General features: G+C 38.1%; 1 protein-coding gene across 1 annotated transcript in view; it reads left to right on the forward strand.

Annotated features, from left to right (window-relative positions):
• itga10 (integrin, alpha 10) overlaps window positions 1-17,955 on the forward strand; it is a 144,656-nt gene that overhangs the window by 113,034 nt on the left and 13,667 nt on the right. The window contains exons 19-24 of the mRNA XM_039763251.1: window positions 2,147-2,232; window positions 12,210-12,351; window positions 12,436-12,528; window positions 12,847-12,923; window positions 13,006-13,095; window positions 17,751-17,835. Of these exons, the coding sequence (XP_039619185.1) occupies window positions 2,147-2,232; window positions 12,210-12,351; window positions 12,436-12,528; window positions 12,847-12,923; window positions 13,006-13,095; window positions 17,751-17,835 (573 nt within the window). The remainder of the gene's footprint in view (window positions 1-2,146; window positions 2,233-12,209; window positions 12,352-12,435; window positions 12,529-12,846; window positions 12,924-13,005; window positions 13,096-17,750; window positions 17,836-17,955) is intronic.

Here is a 17,955-nt window from a genome sequence, read left to right on the forward strand (position 1 = left end):
GCACCCTACCTCACATGGTATAAGCACACTTCTGTCTGGTGTCTGCTGCACACTAACTTAGGTTCTTTTGTCAACTTAGCAATAAATTAATGGATTTGCCTGAACACTTCTTTTTGGCATAAGAACACCTGCATGAAATGAACATGTTGTCACTTAGAGTGGCAGCTACCTATGCTGTGATATGTGATTTTGTGAAGAATATAACATATAAAAATAATCATTAACACTTTAAATTGCCTGCCTCATTTTTCATTTTTTGTCAAATTTTACAAACTCAATGTAATTATATTTGAGACGTGACAGGAAAATAAAAAATAATTATAATGCTAATGATCAAACAGCTTCAAGCCATGGCTTCCAATAGTAATTTTACAGAAACCTTTGTGAAGACTACAGACACCAAATACTCAAGACATTTCTCTGTATGGATTACTGTAATGGCTATAACAAAACAAAACCTTTTTAAAAGCAACATTCTACTTTGAATATTCTTCTCATTCACAAATGATGTTTGACCCACAGAAAGTCAATCTAAAGGGTGTTGCTTTGTACGCATTATGTATGTCAAATGGCAATAAACTGCACTCAGGGAGTTTAAGGGATTGTGGTTGCTCTGTGTCCATCTTAATCTGCTTCATAAGCAGTGCTTGCTCTGTGTCAGCAAAATGAAGGTCCATGGCTAGTCTGCAATTGTGGATTGATTGTAATCTGCTAGCTGTTCTGCTTTGAACGGACTTATTTTTAATTTTCTGTTCAGAAATTCCCTTGTGTATCAGAATATGCGATTACAATGTAGATTAACAAATGATCTTTATCTAAACCAAAGTTGACTCGGAATGTCAAATATAGTTATTTTGTATAGCACTTTATGGTAGACATTGTTATGAAAGGTCCATGCTATAAAAAATAAAACTGATTTATTGAGTTAGCTAAATAAAGAAGATTTTTTATTAAATATTAGCTTGTATAGCAAATGTCAATGGAGTAAAACTTGCCAACATTCCTTCGTTTATTAAGTTGAATAAGCATGTTCTGGGACTTGAGTTAAAGAGTGGGCAAAGTGACAAGAAAGAAAATGGATGCCTGCTATTAAAGGAAGCTTTGCAATAAATCATACATAACATTGAACAACTAAAGGTATTAATTAGGTACACAGTGAAACATAATTACATTTACTTAAAAGAGCAAGCATCTAAACTTCTTCTGTTTTATTAAAATGTATCAATTATCCAAAACAGATTGCAATAATTAAACATGGACTAAATTTAGTGTTTTGGAGAAAAAGAAAACATGGCCATCAGTGTAGCTTAATAGTTGAAATGTCGTTTCCAGGGTCATAAGTCACTAATGACCTAATATGGCTTAGTCAAGTCACTCAAAACTGTTTCAGTAACATTCATTCCTCTAAATACTGTGTAGTGTCAAATTTCTTTCTTTTTGAGAATCCCCTTTTTTGGCCCCCCAATAATCCAAGCACTGCCTGGAAGTGATGCCCATACTGTACCTCTGTCCATCCTTAAATGTAAAGCAGCAGTACCTCTGTCTGTTGTTCATTTTTGAGACTAAGGCAATGTGCCTTGTTTAGCAAAAAAAAGTCTTGAAGACTAAAAGCTCAGAACACACACCTATTCCTGTCTAAGCCCCACAAAAACAATGTTGCTGGAAGCCAAAACATTTTTCATATTTTGTATTGCTGTCATTTTTGTCTGGTCTGTTGTAGGCATACCTTTATTTCCATGAGCAGCACTTTGACAAGACATTTTACCACCCATGCATTACTGAAAACCAAGTCATCCAGTCCAAGGGTGCCAGAGGTACAGCCCCTCAGAGCAGCATCAAGCACAACGCACAACAGAACTATATATAAGCACAAACATCTTCACTCAATTATAAGGAGCCACTTCACCTAACATAAATATCTGTGGGAAGTGAGAGGAGACCCACAGAAACATGGAAAACACACATACACTGGGCTAGGATTTGATCTGAAAGAATGAAGATATGAGGCATTAACACTAACTACTGCACCACAGTTTCAAGAAGACCCTAAGAGAAAAATATATATTTTTAATAGAACTGAATTGAATTTTTCTTTCAGTTAACTGCTTTTTCAATATTGAGTGGTGTGTTCTTATTCTCTCTTTAGATCCCTTTTTTTAAGGACTGTGGCGATGATGATATTTGTGTGTCTGATCTTGTCCTACAGGCCACTATGGACATTTCTGGAACAAGGTAAGACCGTTCAATGAGATACACAGATTCTTTCTTTAGACAACTCAGGATAACTTTGTCTTATCTTTAGTCATGAAATATTGCCAGATATATGATTACATACTTTATTTAAAATATTACACAAGACTGCTGACATCATCCTCTGTGAACTAATGCAAGCTAAATTAAATGATGGTATTTACTCCTAAAACTTTTTTGGTTGCCATTAATGGGCTATGCAGAAGCAAAACCAGAAGATGTTTTTTGTTGCTGTTTTTTCACCTTCACAGGGGTAATCTAACTGTGGTTGAGGAGAGGGGCTGGTGTAGTGCAGCGCAGGAGAAACACAAGCTGAATTAAGCAGAAGCAATCTGACAGCAAGTAGCTATTTACTAGCATTGCTGCTGTTAATAGTGTATACAAAAATGTGCTTAGCAGAGATGAAGTGTTTAAGCACTGAAACAGAATCCTAGGTTAGTCACTTAAACAAGAGCACATGGGTGAGTTTGCCCAACCAGTCTACATGTGTTTTGTGGACTTGGAAAAGGCGTCCGTCCGTGTCCCTCGGGGAATCCTGTGGGGGGTGCTCCGGGAGTATGGGGAACAAAACCCCATGATAAGAGCTGTTCGGTCTCTGTACAACCGGTGTCAGAGCTTGGTCCGCATTGCCGGCAGTAAGTCAAGCCCATTTCCAGTGAGAGTTGGACTCCGCCAGGGCTGCCCTTTGTCACCGATTCTGTTCATAACTTTTATGGACAGAATTTCTAGGCGCAGCTAGGGTGTTGAGGGGTCCGGTTTGGTGGACTCAGGATTGGGTCACTGCTTTTTGCAGATGAGTTTATCCTGTTTGCTTCATCAGGCCGTGATCTTCAGCTCTCTCTGGATCGGTTTGCAGCTGTGTGAAGCGGCTGGGATGAGAATCAACACCTCCAAATCCGAGACCATAGTCCTCAATCGGAAAAGGGTGGAGTGCCCTCTCAGGGTTGGGGGTGAGATCCTGCCCCAAGTGGAGGAGTTCAAGTATCTCGGGGTCTTGCTCACGAGTGAGGGAAGAATGGACCGTGAGATTGACAGGCGGATCGGTGCAGCATCTGCAGTGATGCGGGCTCTGCATCGGTCTGTTGTGGTGAAAAAGGAGCTGAGCCGTAAGGCAAAGCTCTCAATTTACCAGTCGATCTACGTTCCTACCCTCACCTATGGTCATTAGCTATGGGTAGTGACCGAAAGAACGAGATTGCGAATACAAGCGGCTGAAATGAGTTTCCTCCGCAGGGTGCCTGGGCTTTCCCTTAAAGATAGGGTGAGAAGCTCAGTCATCCGGGAGGGGCTCAGAGTAGAGCCGCTGCTCCTCCGCATCGAGAGGAGTCAGATGAGGTGGCTCGGGACACCTCCCTGGTGAGGTGTTCCGGGCACGTCCAACAAGGAGGAGGCCCCGGTGAAGACCCAGGACACGCTGGAGGGACTATGTCTCCCGTGTGGCCTGGGAACACCTTGGGATTCTCCCAGAAGAACTGGAAGAAGTGGCCGGGGAGAGGGATGCCTGGGCCTCTCTGCTTAAGCTGCTGCCCCCGTGACCCGACCTCGGGTAAGCAGAAGAGGACGGACATGGGTGAGTACTTACATTAGTATGAAAGTATGAATAAAGAGGTATTGTCAGGATAGAAGCGTTAGTAAAAGTCGCAGAAAGTAAACAAAGTTATCAAGAAGCAAACAGAAGTAAAGGAAGGCTCATTATAAATAAAGACACAAGTAAGTTGGAGTTATATGTAGCTGCAAATAATTATGATGAAAACAGACATGTTGAGCAAATTTTGAAAAGATGTAGCAAAATCTGAAAAATGGGAACAAGCTTTTAAGTGTGGACATATGAGTAGGTTTTAAAAGTATTTTATTACAATGCAGGACAAATTTGCAGAAATAAGAAATCATAGAGCGCTCTGCAGTGGATAAGTAAGAAGATAAAAAAGAAATTGTAAAGACATGCTGTATAAGGAATAAAATCATGTAACGCCAGTGCTAACTGTAGAGCTTATGAGAGCAACCATTGAAAAGGATGTCAGGAAAGTTAGTCAGTCAGTTGGGAGAAATATTATAGAAAAGGTTAAAGATAACCCAAACAGATCCTTCCAATATTAACAGTCAAGAAGGAAATCTAATCCATTAGGAACAGCAAGGGCAAAATAAAATATAGTGAAAGCTGTAAATTCTTCTTCTTTTTTTTTTTTTTGTGGAGGTTTTCACTTGTGAAGAAGTAAATAACCTCCCAGCTGTCAGAGACACTACTAAGTAGGTATTTAATAATCTGAAATTTTAGAGGAAGAAGTGATGCTTGAATTAAATAGATTGAAATCTAACAAATCATGGGACCAGGTAACATTTATAGTTACCGAGTATATATAAGAACTCTTAACATGTATTATTCAGAGGTTATGGCACACCTGAATTTCCCTAAGGACTGGAAGCTAGCAAATGTTACTCCATTACATAAAAATGTGATTGGGCTGAATGAAGTAACTATAGGTCAGCAAGGTTAATATGCATCATGGGTAAATTGATGGAAGCGGTTATTAAAGAAAAGATTGAGTCATCACATGGCAAGAGCAGGTATGTTAGTGAGCAGTCAGATGGGGAAGATCTAATCACTAATATGCTGGAATTCTATGAGGAAGCAACAAAAGTGTACAATTACAAATGTTTAAATGATCTTTATTTTGATTTTTAGAAGGCTGTTTATAAGGTCACACTTACAATACAGTAAGGAAAATTGAATTAGATGGTAGTTCCTCAGGAATCGATGCCACTGCTCTTTTTAGTATACATAACATGACCTTGATAAGAATATAAATAACAGGCTGGTTAAGTTTGCTTGTGATACTAAATTATGTGGAATGGCAGTTAATACAGAGATATCTGAATCAGCACAGAGAGAATACAGACTTGGGCAGGTAAAATTTATGTGAATACATTTAAAAGGTCACAAATAGGAAATAAAAATCATGGATGTGAATATACAATGGGAGTCTAAAACTAGAGGATACATCTTTGTGGACTGTTCTCTTTGTACATCCAAACAGTGTGCAGATATGATTAAGTGTGGAGTTTAGGTCAAGAGAGGTTGTACTTAAGATACTTTATGTAACAAACTCATGTGGAGTACAGTACTGTGCACTTTTCTCATCCCTATTTATAAAAAAGACATATCAGTACTGGAGAAAATTTAGAAAGGTTCAACTAGACTCACTCCAGGACTGCAAGCTTTAAACTTGGATGAAAGATTGAAGGAGCTGAATGTTTTTAATTTAAGCAAACAGAGAATAAGTGCTGAAATGACTGAAGTGATTAAATTGTGAAGAGAATTGGTACGCTGAATCCAAACTGTTACTTTGAAACTAATTCTTCAAGGAGAACATGGGAACAGAGATGAAAAGGACAACAGGACTTTAGGTACCTTCAAAACTTGACTCACTATTAATTTAGATAAACTGGGTGAATGAGATTGATACGTGTTCTTAGGCTAAATGGCCTGCTCTCTTCACAATTGTTCTAATGTTTTAATATTATTTGAAAAGAATTTTGAAAAATGTGAACTTGTAGTGATTTACTACCATAATGAGCTAAAAAATTAAAACTGAGTAAACAACCGCACAAACCTCAGTTACCTAGTGTAATATTTCTGTGTCAACAAAATATTAATACATATATGTGCAGTTTTGTTTTAAGATATGTCATTGAAATGTATTATTATTATCATGCATTGTTTAGGCACCTATGTCATAAGGAAAGCACCAGAAAAAGGGAGTCGATTGTTTTTGTTTTAGAGTTAATATAGAGCACAGATGCAATGGATGTAATGAGCTGTGATAAATACAGTTCCCCTACATATTTAGAAAGAAAGTCTCGCTATCATTTAATTTTGCACAATTTGTGAAAACAAGACACCTAGCATCTTTCTCACGAATGAGAGATTGATTACTTAATAAATGGATGAGTTGGTGGTACAGTTTATGTGATAATCACATCTGAGACTTGGTTTCGCTGACAAATCCCCAATGCTACAATATAACTAATGGACCATGCAATCCACCGGCAGGACAGGAACAAAAATTTGGGTAAGAACAGAGGGAGTGGTTTATGCATGTAAGTGCACAATGACTGCTATATTAACAGCAGAGTTATAGACCGACATTGTTCCCCTGACTTAGAAGTTCTGTCAATCATTTGCAGACTATTCTTTTTACCAAGAAAGAGAACTGTGATAATTGTGACTGCTGTTTACATTCTGCCAGACGTAAATGTTAGTACTCCTTTATACTAAAATGAACAGCAGCAGGCTTATCCCGATGGAGTTCATATTATTGCTGGTAACTTCAGTAAAGCATGTTTAAAGACTATACTTCCTGAATGCATCCAACACTTCAAGTACTCCACTAGGGGGAAAATACATTTGATCATGTGCATTCAAATATAAAACATGCTTTTATAAAATCACAGCTCTCCCCAACTTAGGTCAGGCTGATCATCATTCATTGTTCCTCATCCCAGTATACATACCTCTCAGGAGGAAAACAGAACCAGTTACAAAGACCATAAATATTTGGCCTGAGATTGCTATCATTCACCACATACATTGGGATGTATTTAAACAAGAAGACTTAGGGAAATATAGAGAAAGGGTTCTATTCTACATCAAGAGCTTTGCTGATAATGTCACTGTCATAAAGAGGATCCAGGAGTTTCCAAATCAGAAGCCCTGGATGACAAAAGTAGTACAGACCTCAAAAAACGTAACACTGCCTTCAGGTCAGGTGTTATACAGTACAGTCAGAGGTTACCTGAGGAGAGGATTCAAAGAAGCTAAAGAGGCCTATAAGAGGACCATCTCCCAGAGGACAATCTTCTGTAGGTCTGGCAAGGAATTTGACACATTATAAATTACAAGGGCAGCAACCCCAGGTCTGTCAACTCCAGTGCCTCACTGGTGGAGGAACTGAACCATTTCTTTGCCAAATTTGAGGTAAGGAAGCTCAACATGACCACACTGACCACACTACACTCCAGAACCCACACACTCACTTTGCAAGAATATAAGGCGAGACGTGTGCTCAGAATGGTGAGCCCAAAGAAAGCCACTTGTCCTAACGGAGTATCTGGGAAGATACTGAAAGCATGTGCTGTCCAGCTTGCTGGGGTCTTCACTGAGATTTTTAATCTCATCATCATCAATCATTATTCCTGTCCCTAAAAAATAGCTTCAGAGAGCTAAAGTGATTATAGACTGGTTGCAATCACGCCAGTAGTAATGAAGTGCTTCAAGAGATTGGTCTTACAGCATATTAAATCCTGACTCCCATCTACTTTCAACCAGCATCTGTTTGCTTATAGATCAAACATTTCCAAAGAAGATGCCATTGTTACTGCTCTACATACTGTGCTGAGCCATGTAGACCAAAGAAGGAGCTATGTAAGGCTGCTCTTTGTAGACTTTAGTCCCCCCTCTACCTGCACCTGGGTAAAGGACTTTCTGATAAACCGCCAACAAAAGGTTAAACTCAACCCTCATCTTTCTTCTTCCCTTTTGCTCTGCACAGGTTCTCCACAAGGCTGTGTGTTGAGCCCACTACTTTATTCTTTGTACACACATGACTGTACCCCAATTCATCCCACAAATTCTATCCTTAAATTTGCAGATGATACCACTGTAATAGTACTTATATTAGAAGGAGATGAGTCGGCCTAAAGAGATGAGGTCCAGTGACTGACAAAATGGTGTTCAGTGAATAACTTAACACTGAACACCAAAAAAACCAAAGAACTCATTCTGGACTTTAGAAAGCATACCACAGAACCAGAACCTCTTTACATCAACATGAACTCCATTCATGTGGTAAAGGTGCAGACCTTGAAATTCTTGGAAACCCACATGTCAGAGAACCTTTCCTGATCTGGAACACCACGGAAGTGGTCGAAAAAGCACAACAGAGACTGCACTTTCTGAGAGTGTTCAGGAAAAACAAATTGGAGCAGAAAACTATTGGTGGCATTTTATTATTCAACCATCGAGAACATCCTGGCATACTGTATCATAGTATGGTACGCTGGATGCATGACAACAAACAAGAAGGCTAAAAATCAGACTGTTGTCTTCCCTCCCTAGAAGATACTGCCCAATCTTGATACCTAACCACAGCCAAAAACATTGTTTAGGATCCTTCACACCCTGGTCACCACCTGTTTGAACTGTTGCCCTCTGGTCAGCTTTAAAGATCATTGATCTACGGAATGATAGATTCAGAAACAGTTTCTTTCCAGTGGCCATAAATACATTGAACAAATAAAGGCAGTTTAAATATTTTTTTAGTCAGTGATGTGGAGAAGACTCACATATTGCTGCTGCTCTCATGCAGCTACTCCCCAGTAGAATGGTATTATTTTACTGTATCCCTTCTGGTTTCATCATTATTTTATCTTATTTCTTTTTAACTGTATTGTTCCATATTACTGTTTTTTTCTTTGATTGTATTGTGTGTTATAGCATTTGTTGTGTTTCACAAAAAGTAGTTATCATTTTTGCCCTTTGTACCCAGTTGGAGAGGTGCGCGTAATTTAGTTGTAATTATTTCAACATGACAATGAAGGCTTTCAATTCAATTCACTTCAAAACTTTAAGTATACTAATTCTGAATTTCAAGTAACCAAGCAGAACTGGCACTTCAAAATTTTTTCTGACTTAAGTGAGGCTATATAACATAACAAGGGAATCGCATATTTTAATGTTTTTGGCAGAGGGGTTTTGGGTTTTAATGTTATTCTGCTTTAATTATGCAATCATAAGATATCAAAATGAAATATAAATTTCTCTGGAAATAGCACATGATTAATACAGAATATTACACACTGAGCATTTTATGTTAAAATATTTTATGTTGAAAGAATTCTGTTTCTTTGGCTTGCCACAAACATGTTTACTGCATGATATCCTCCACTCATGTCTAGCTTGCGCTGCAGAGAACCACCATCTTTAAGTTTACAAAAATTTTCAAGTGATACATTGTAGCTATAGAACTGAGGAATCTGACATGGCTAACTGCTTAATCATTCTTTATCTCTGTTAAAATTGCATCAATATCAGGTTCATTATTTTTTGTCACTCACATAAGCATCAAGGTCAATTGGCATTGATGATGAAGAATATTTCAAATTTTTTACTCTTTCCAGTGAATTCTCAAGCATATAATATTAGATTAGACATCCTACCTTTTATCATTGCAGAACAGTTTAAATAGCTAGGGGTAAACATCACAAGTAAACATAAAACTCTTTATCAACAAAATTTCACCATCTGCATGGAAAAAATTAAGCAAGATTTGCATAGATGGTCAACCCTTCATCTCACTCTAGCTGGAAGAATTAACACTGTTAATATGAATATTCTTTCTAAGCTCCTTTTTTTATTTCAAAACATTCCAATATACATCTATAAATCATTTTTTAAGCAATTAGATTCAACAATAACCCCATTTATTTGGAACTCAAAACATCCAAGTATCCAAAGAGCGACCCTACAAAGACAAAAGGCAGAAGGTGGCCTGGCTCTACTTAACTTCCAGTTTTATTACTGGGCATCAAACATACAAGCTATAAAAACCTGAACACAAATAGATGAAAATACACAGGCCTGGTCCGCAATAGAACTACAATCCTGCAGTACTTCTTTGTATTCCCTGCTCTGTGCCCCAATAAATGCAAGTTATCGGCAATATACTAATAACCCAATTGTGCTCCACTCACTCAGAATATGGAACCAATGTAGAAAGCATTTAAGATGAAGAAGCTTTTATCTATGGCACCTCTGCAAGAGAACTACCTCTTTCAACGTTCACAAACATATGCAGTTTTTAATATATGGAAAAAATTTGGGATTAACTTGTTTAGAGATCTTTATATAGACAACGTCTTTGCATCCTATGAACAATTACATTCCAAATTTAACATTCCAGCTACACATTTCTTTCACTATCTTCAAATTAGGAACTTTATTAAACAGAACCTGTCCGATTTTCCTCATCTTGCACCCTCGTCCATGCTGGAAAAAATATTGCTCAATTTCAAGGACTCAGACACCATCTCTGCAATATATAAAATTATTTTACAGTCCCTCCCTTTCAAAGATCCAAGAGGACACTGGGAAAATGTCTCTCAATTAATATACCAGAAAAGGAGTGGAAAATTGCAATGCAGAGAATTCACTTGCGCTCCATATGCGCAAAGCATACAATTATCCAACTCAAAATTATATATCGAGCACATCTGTCTCGCCTAAAACACTTCAAAACCTTTCCAGGGCAAGATCCAACCTGCGAACACTGCAATCAAGTCTCAGCCTCACTGGGTCACATGTTTTGGGCCTGCACCAAATTAACGTCATTCTGGACCAAAATTTTTAATTACCTTTCAGACAGCCTAGGGTGTCACAAACCCTCCTAACCCATTAACAGCTGTTTGGTGTTCTTCCAGATGGGTTTAAAGTGGAGAAAGACAAACAAACTGTGATTGCATTCACTACACTTTTGGCACGCAGACTTATTTTGCTAAACTGGAAGAATCCTAACTCTCCTCTTTTAAGTCAGTGGGATGTTTTATACTATTTGAAATTGAAAAAATCAAATGCCCAGTTAGAGGATCTGTACCGATTTTTTTTCAAAACATGGCAGGATCTAATCAGTAATATTTTAGAATAAGCTCTTAAAGCACAGAGGAAGCAATTATTTCTGTATTTCTTTTTCTTCTCCATTCATCTCTATTGGCTTATAAAACTCATCAATTTAGGTATGTTTACAAGCCTCAAGTTTTACTCCGTTGGCCATGCTCTCTCTCTCTCTCATGGGTGGGGGTCGACTTGTTCTCAATTCTACTTTTTGTAAAAATTGATTGATTTGTATGGAATGATTGCAATAAAATTAATAAAATTTCAAAAAAAAATTTTTTTTTAAGTGATACATTGTAGCTATAGAACTGAGGAATCTGACATGGCTAACTGCCTACTCATTCTTTATCTCTGTTAAAATTGCATCAATATCAGGTTCATTATTTTTTGTCACTCACATAAGCATCAAGGTCAGTTGGCATTGATGATGAAGAATATTTCAAATTTTATAATTGTTCATTTTTCCCTGACAAATTTGTCCACTATAACAGTCTCATTATTGTATGTCAGATGTTTTTTTGCTGCTTCTGCCGTGCTGCATGATCTGCATCTTGTGCGGTGCTTCAAACATTTAAAAGCCTTACATTTTGTCTCACTGCCTTGTTTCTCTTCTCCCCCAGACACCTTTAAACATTATTCGATTTCTTCTTGCTGTTAAGTTCTTTCACCAAGTAATATTTTCCATTTGTTTACGCTAATATGATCTTTACTATCATTTTTTTGAGACTTTCGAATTTTCCTATTTCCATTATCGCTAACCTGCTCTGCATGTGTATTGCACCAATGTTTTTGAATTCTTTACGACATTCTACTACTTTCCTTATTTTAAGAATTTGCACATAGATTATTTTTGTTCTTTTTTGCATTCTTTTGCTCTTTCTTCTTTGCTTAGTCGTTGACGTGTCATCTAGAACGTATAAAATTTTTAAGAGCTGAGAGCACAGGAAGTGTGTTAGCCAAAAGCATTCCAACAACTGAGAGGTCAGATGATCGTGGTCTTGCTTGAAAATGGTTGTAAGTATGATGTGGCTTGACCGTCTCGCAGGACATGAAAGTCTTGTTGCAGGAAAAAAGTTTCATCCCAAGATTTTTTTTTTATAATAGAGAGATATGGCATCTTTCACAGAGTATACTATCTCAATATTAAGAAGTCTGCAATTCAAAGATAGAGCACAATATAATTCAATACATGTTGTGTTAAAGGTAAATGAACAATATGGATATAATTATTTAGATATGCAGTGCAATTTCGTGTAGCATTTGGTGATTTCTTTTTGTTTCTTTCTTCTTAAAGATATGAGCCATATATTATCCGGACCTCAAAACGGCGGCTTTCTGTCAAGCTGATTTTGGAAAATCTCAAGGAAAATGCATACAACACTAGCCTGAAACTACTGTTTTCTAAAAACTTGCACTTCTCCAGTCTTTCAGTGAAGGTATCCACTTTATATGCTGTTCTTCATTTCTTTTGGGAACTGACTTTATAAATGTGCCATGAATTCAATTTGTTCTCTTTGCAGGATGAACCACATTCCAGAATTGATTGTACAGCACAAGCCACCAACAGCCGATCATGCAATGTTAGTTACCCTGTGTTTAGGTCCTTGGCAAAGGTAATCTTTCTGCATTATTTTGACTTGACAAAACTGGTCTTTGAGATTATACAGCGAGTGTGTAGAAATGGGCATTGTGGTTTAAAAAAATAAAGAGAGAGAGCTTACTGCATAATATGGCACCCTCGTACAGTATTTATGATACAAGTCAGAAGTTCACTTGAGCAACAGAGGTTGCCTGTGAGCTAAACTAGATAAAACTTTGCCAAGGCTCAGAGTTCATGGCCGATCTTTCCATGTGAGGATGCAAAATGGAAAGGGATAAAGCCACTGTGTGTGCTGTTTGGCTGGTGACAGTGGTATCTTTTACATATTCAGGTGACTTTTAATCTGGAATTTGAGTTCAGCTGTACCTCTCTGTTGAGTCGTGTTCAGATGAAAATCACTGCCACCAGGTAAATGTCAAAATTTCATGTTGCTGTAGGTGTTTTCTTAATATTACTGTGAATTGAGGCATTTTCATTTTTATGTTTTCAGTGATAGCGTTGAAAAAGAAGAAACACTGCACGACAATTCCGTGCCACTGCTGGTATTTGTGAGATATGAGCCAGACCTCTTTGTCATAAGGTAAAATGTCACTAGTTAAGACAGCTGAAATTGTACAATATACTGCACTGTAATAAATATACTATGAAATGCCTTGGAAGGTGCTAAACAGGTAGTTGGCCTACAGTAGGTCAGATAGATTTTGACAACACCCAAGGCCTAAGGACTGTGGTTTCCAAATTTTCCCTTTCTCCAGAATCTGCATCAAACAATGGCTGTTGATGCTTTTCATTTGTTGTAAAATTGGTTTGGATCATGCTACCTTGATTTACAATTTACTTACATTTCTTCCATTAGAGCTATAACAGCTTAAAAGACACTGTAATAATTTTAAACTAAATACATAAATATACACAAAGTATCTACTTCATTTAGGTACAATATGCTGTGTAATTGACTGTTCTATCAGTGACATTATATGGGCAAACAAAGCTACGAGCAGCAGGTAGGTAGATACCAGTAGATTTGGGTGTATGTTGAAAATGCAAACTAAAGGTTTAAGTGGCTTTGTGGTGAGCGCTAACATGGGTATATTAGGAAAAGCCACACTCTTGGGAATTAATGTGAACATAGTTGTATCAAAAATGAGCATCCTGCCATTTCCAAAAGGAGGCAATTGAAAGTAATACAGCTTGTGCACATTAAAAGATGGACAACACTCCATCAACTGGGAGATGAGCATAACAGTGGTGCTGAAAGAGAATGAGCAATTCATCCTACCTTGTGCCACACATGGATATGGTAGCCAACAACCAAATCTAATCTGCTGACAAAAAAAGAGAAGGTGTGTTTGCAATGAGCAAAAGATCTTCTTTTAGAAGACTGGAAAAAGAGTGCCTTGTCAGATAAATCCAGGTTGATGTAAATTTATGCTGAGTGAAGAACCACGACAAGATGAAAAGCTCTGAAAACCAGTGGATCTATTCTGATAGATGTCAATTGTGTAGGTTAGTTTTAGAAGTGCAGTGGTTTAGGGAATATTTTCTTGTCACAAACTGTATCTTTTGATATAAAGAATATAATATTTGAAAACCACAGGAAAACTGAATATCGCTGCTAATCAGGTATATGCATTCATGGCAGTAGTGTACTTACCTGTAAATGTCCATCTTGGCAACAAACGTTCCATTATTCAAGGTTAGGAATGTTCTGGAATGGTTTCAGTAAAATAACAGTGAATTAATTATGATTCTTTGTACCTGATGATCTAGGAGCCTGGGATGATCTGTCTCCTTGATTATATATGCTATGCTGGTCTGCTCCCAATTAATTTTACTGTGCTTTATGACTAAGAACTGGTCTCATGTTCATACCCACCTGGCTTGTGGCTCTGGGGTGATCACGCTTGTAATACCCAACGTTACTGTTTATGGCTGTATGTTGGAACCACCAAATACTGCTACCTCTTCCTGCTTTGCTTTCTGCTGCCTTGCTATCGCCGCTCATCTATGCTACCTCACCCGCCTGTCCTGTGCTGCTTTTCCACTGCTATCAGATAAGTATTGCTCAGTATCATGCTAAAATACTCTTATGACAAACTCCTTCATATTAAACTATTTGTCCAGAGCCAATGGTCTGACTGGAATATCCCAAAATACACCGGTATTTTGCGGCGCCTGAAATATGTACATCGCTTATTAGGTCGTCACCGCCACTGCCGGGCTGTGAATGAAAAGACCACCAGCGATATTTGCTCAGGAATATGCCGTCCTACTCACGGCCCTGGAAATAGGAGTGTCAGTGTGCCAAATTTACAGTATGTGAAAATGAACTCCAGTCACGGCTCTGTGCAAAAAGAAGCCTCACTAACTAATATTGCACTGTTTAATTCGAGATCTCTTAATGGCAAGGCATTGGTGCTGTCAGAATTCATCACTGACACCAAACTTGATATACTGTGTATAACGGAGACTTGGCAAAAACTGAATGAATTTACGTCTCTCACAGAGGCGACACCACCTGGATACACTTTCATCACAGAGCTTCACAGCTCAAGACAAGGCGGTGGAATTGCAATAATTGTCAAAGTGGAATTACACATCAAAATTATCCCAACTGATTGTCCATTGTCTTTCGAGTGCCTGGCTCTTAAACTAATAATGGAATCAGGTCCCATCTCACTTATTGTTCTTTATTGTCCTCCAAAATACAATGCATCCTTATCATCTAATCTGACTGAACTTTTAACCCACTTAAGCTCCTACTCCCAGAGAGTTATCCTTCTTGGTTATTTCAACATCCATGTTGACACCCCAACATCTAAACTGAGAAATGAATTCTTATCCTTGCTGGACTGTTTTGACTTGACACAACATGTTGATTTTTCCACCCACTCTGGTGATCATATATTGGATCTGATCTGTACTTCTGGACTATCTTTTGCCAACATTTACAGTACTGATTTGGGGCACTCAGACCATAAAGCAGTACTTTTTACTGTCTAATTATCTCTCCCTCCTCTTACCTGTAAATGACAAATTTCTTACTGAAACCTTAAAAATATCTGTCCCTCTGTTCTTTCTGGATTAATTTCTGATCTTTTACTGTCTTCGCCTATTCCATCAACACCAGATAGGCTTGTTGACCACTATAACTCAGCCCTTAATTCAGCACTCAATAAAACAGCTCCTTTAAAACATAAGGAGGTTTCCTTTATACGTTTAGCTCCTTGGTATAACTCAGAATTGAGATCTATGAAAGCAGCTGGCCAACACCTTGAGAGAATGTCACGTAAGACTGGCCTCAACGTGCACATCCAGGCTTTCTCTGACCACCAAAGAGCTTACAGAGAAGCAGTAACTGCTGCTAAGAACACCCATTATGGCAGAATAATAGAAAGTAGCCATGACAACCCAAGGGTTTTGTTCTCTGTAGTTAATAAACTACTCGAACCTGCATCTGGCCTAACTACCTCTTCTACTGAAGTCTGTGAGAAATTCCTCCGCATTTCCCATAACAAAATTAAAGATCTAAATAATTCAACTAACATAAATACATAATCTGTTTATATCTCTCCCTGTTTTCCAACTCCATCCAGCTCCTTCTGTAAGTCCTTACCAGTCACATCTGCTTTTGTTAATAACCTGCTTTGTAAGATGAAGCTAACTACTTGTGTACTGGAATTCTATGAAGAAGCAACAAAAGAATATGATCAAAGTGGAGCGTATGATATTATTTATTTATTTAGATTTGATAAGGTGCCACATGAGAGATTGGACATCAAACTAAAAGAGAGTTGCGAGTTCAAGGTGTGGTGTGTTAAAGGGTACAGAATTGAATTAGACACAGGAAGCAGAGGGTTATGGTGTGAGGAACCCAATCAGAATTAACTGAGTAGTGTTCCACAGGTGTCAGTGCTAGGGCCGCTGCTATTTTTAATATATACTAGGGGGCTTCGCTCGATTACCCACCCGCCAGCCTCTAGGCACCGTTGTGTGGGGCTGAACACACCTCAAGGAGACGTGGCTGTTCCTCCAAAACCCCTCTTAAATGGTGATACAATGGGAAACAAATATATTTTTGTTTAACTACTCTTTGCTCGATCAGCTTCTGGTTTGCTGCTGTTGCCACGCTGTGTGATCTGAACTTTGCTCGCATATCCCGCACCACCGCTACCTGCTGTTGTGAAGAGGGGGGCTGAACGGTGACACATTTTCCTACTTCCATTATCTGTAACCTGCTCTGCATGTGCATCAAGGGACTTGTTTCCAAAGGTTATAAGTATGACGTGACTTGTCCGTCCTGCAGGAAGTGAAAGTGTCTCTCTTCAAAACATCTCTCTTCAAAAGATCTCTTTTCGAAAGATCACGTCTCGTCGCCGGAAGTGTCTCTTCACAAGATATTTTTATATAATAGAGAAAAAAATGATTTAGATAGGAATCTAAGTAACAAGCTGCTTAAGTGTGCAGATGATACCAAGCTAAGTAGATTGGAAGATAATCTAGAATCTGTTGAATCATTACAGCGGGACTTGGACAGCAGACATGCTTGGGCAGATTTGTGGCAGATGAAATTAAGTGTCAGTAAATGTTAAAGAAGTAGAAATGTTAGGTTTGAATACAGGAATCATAGTGCACTGAACATTACCAATTGACAGACATATTCAGAAGTTATTAGGAAGGCTAACAGAATGTTAGGTTATATAGCACAATGTATAGAGTACAAGTCCAAAGTGTGTGTTTTGGTCTCCAGGCTATAAAAGGGACATAGCAGCACTAGATAAAGTCCAGAGAAGAGTGACTAGGCTAATTCCAGGGCTACATGGGATAATTATGGGGAAAGATTAAAAGAACTGAGCCTTTTCAGTTTCAGCAAAATAGGATTAAAATGGTGACTTAATTGAAGTGTTTAAAATTATGAAGGCAATTAGTACAGTGGATTGAGGCTCTTATTTGAAAATGAATTAATGAAGAACACAGGGTCACAGTTGTAAACTTGTTAAGGAAAAATTTCACATAAACATTAGGATGTTTTTCTTTACACAGAGAACCATGGACACATGGAATAAGCTATTAAGTAGTGTGGTAATCAGTAGGACCTTGGGCACTTTCAAACCTAGACTTTGTTTTTTAGAAGAATTAAATGGAAAGGATTGGTGAGCTTTGTTGAGCTTAATGACCTGTTCTTGTCTAGTTTGTTCTAATGTCCCTTATTAATAATTTTGATCTCCTGCACAGTGAAGCCAATCTGAATAGATACGAGGTTCATCCCAGCAAAACTGCCTCTGAAGGTATTGGACCAGAGTTTGAAACAACATTTAAGGTGAGGAAAATGTATCAAACACTTGGCAAAAAATGTAAAGAAGCAGGCAATAGTAACAATTTCAGAAATTCATCTTCTGTGAAAGATGACAGGTAATGACTCTTGGGTTGTGACACACAG

The sequence above is a fragment of the Polypterus senegalus genome, chromosome 1, assembly GCF_016835505.1.
Source record: "Polypterus senegalus isolate Bchr_013 chromosome 1, ASM1683550v1, whole genome shotgun sequence".
Classification (NCBI taxonomy): Eukaryota; Metazoa; Chordata; class Cladistia; order Polypteriformes; family Polypteridae; genus Polypterus; species Polypterus senegalus.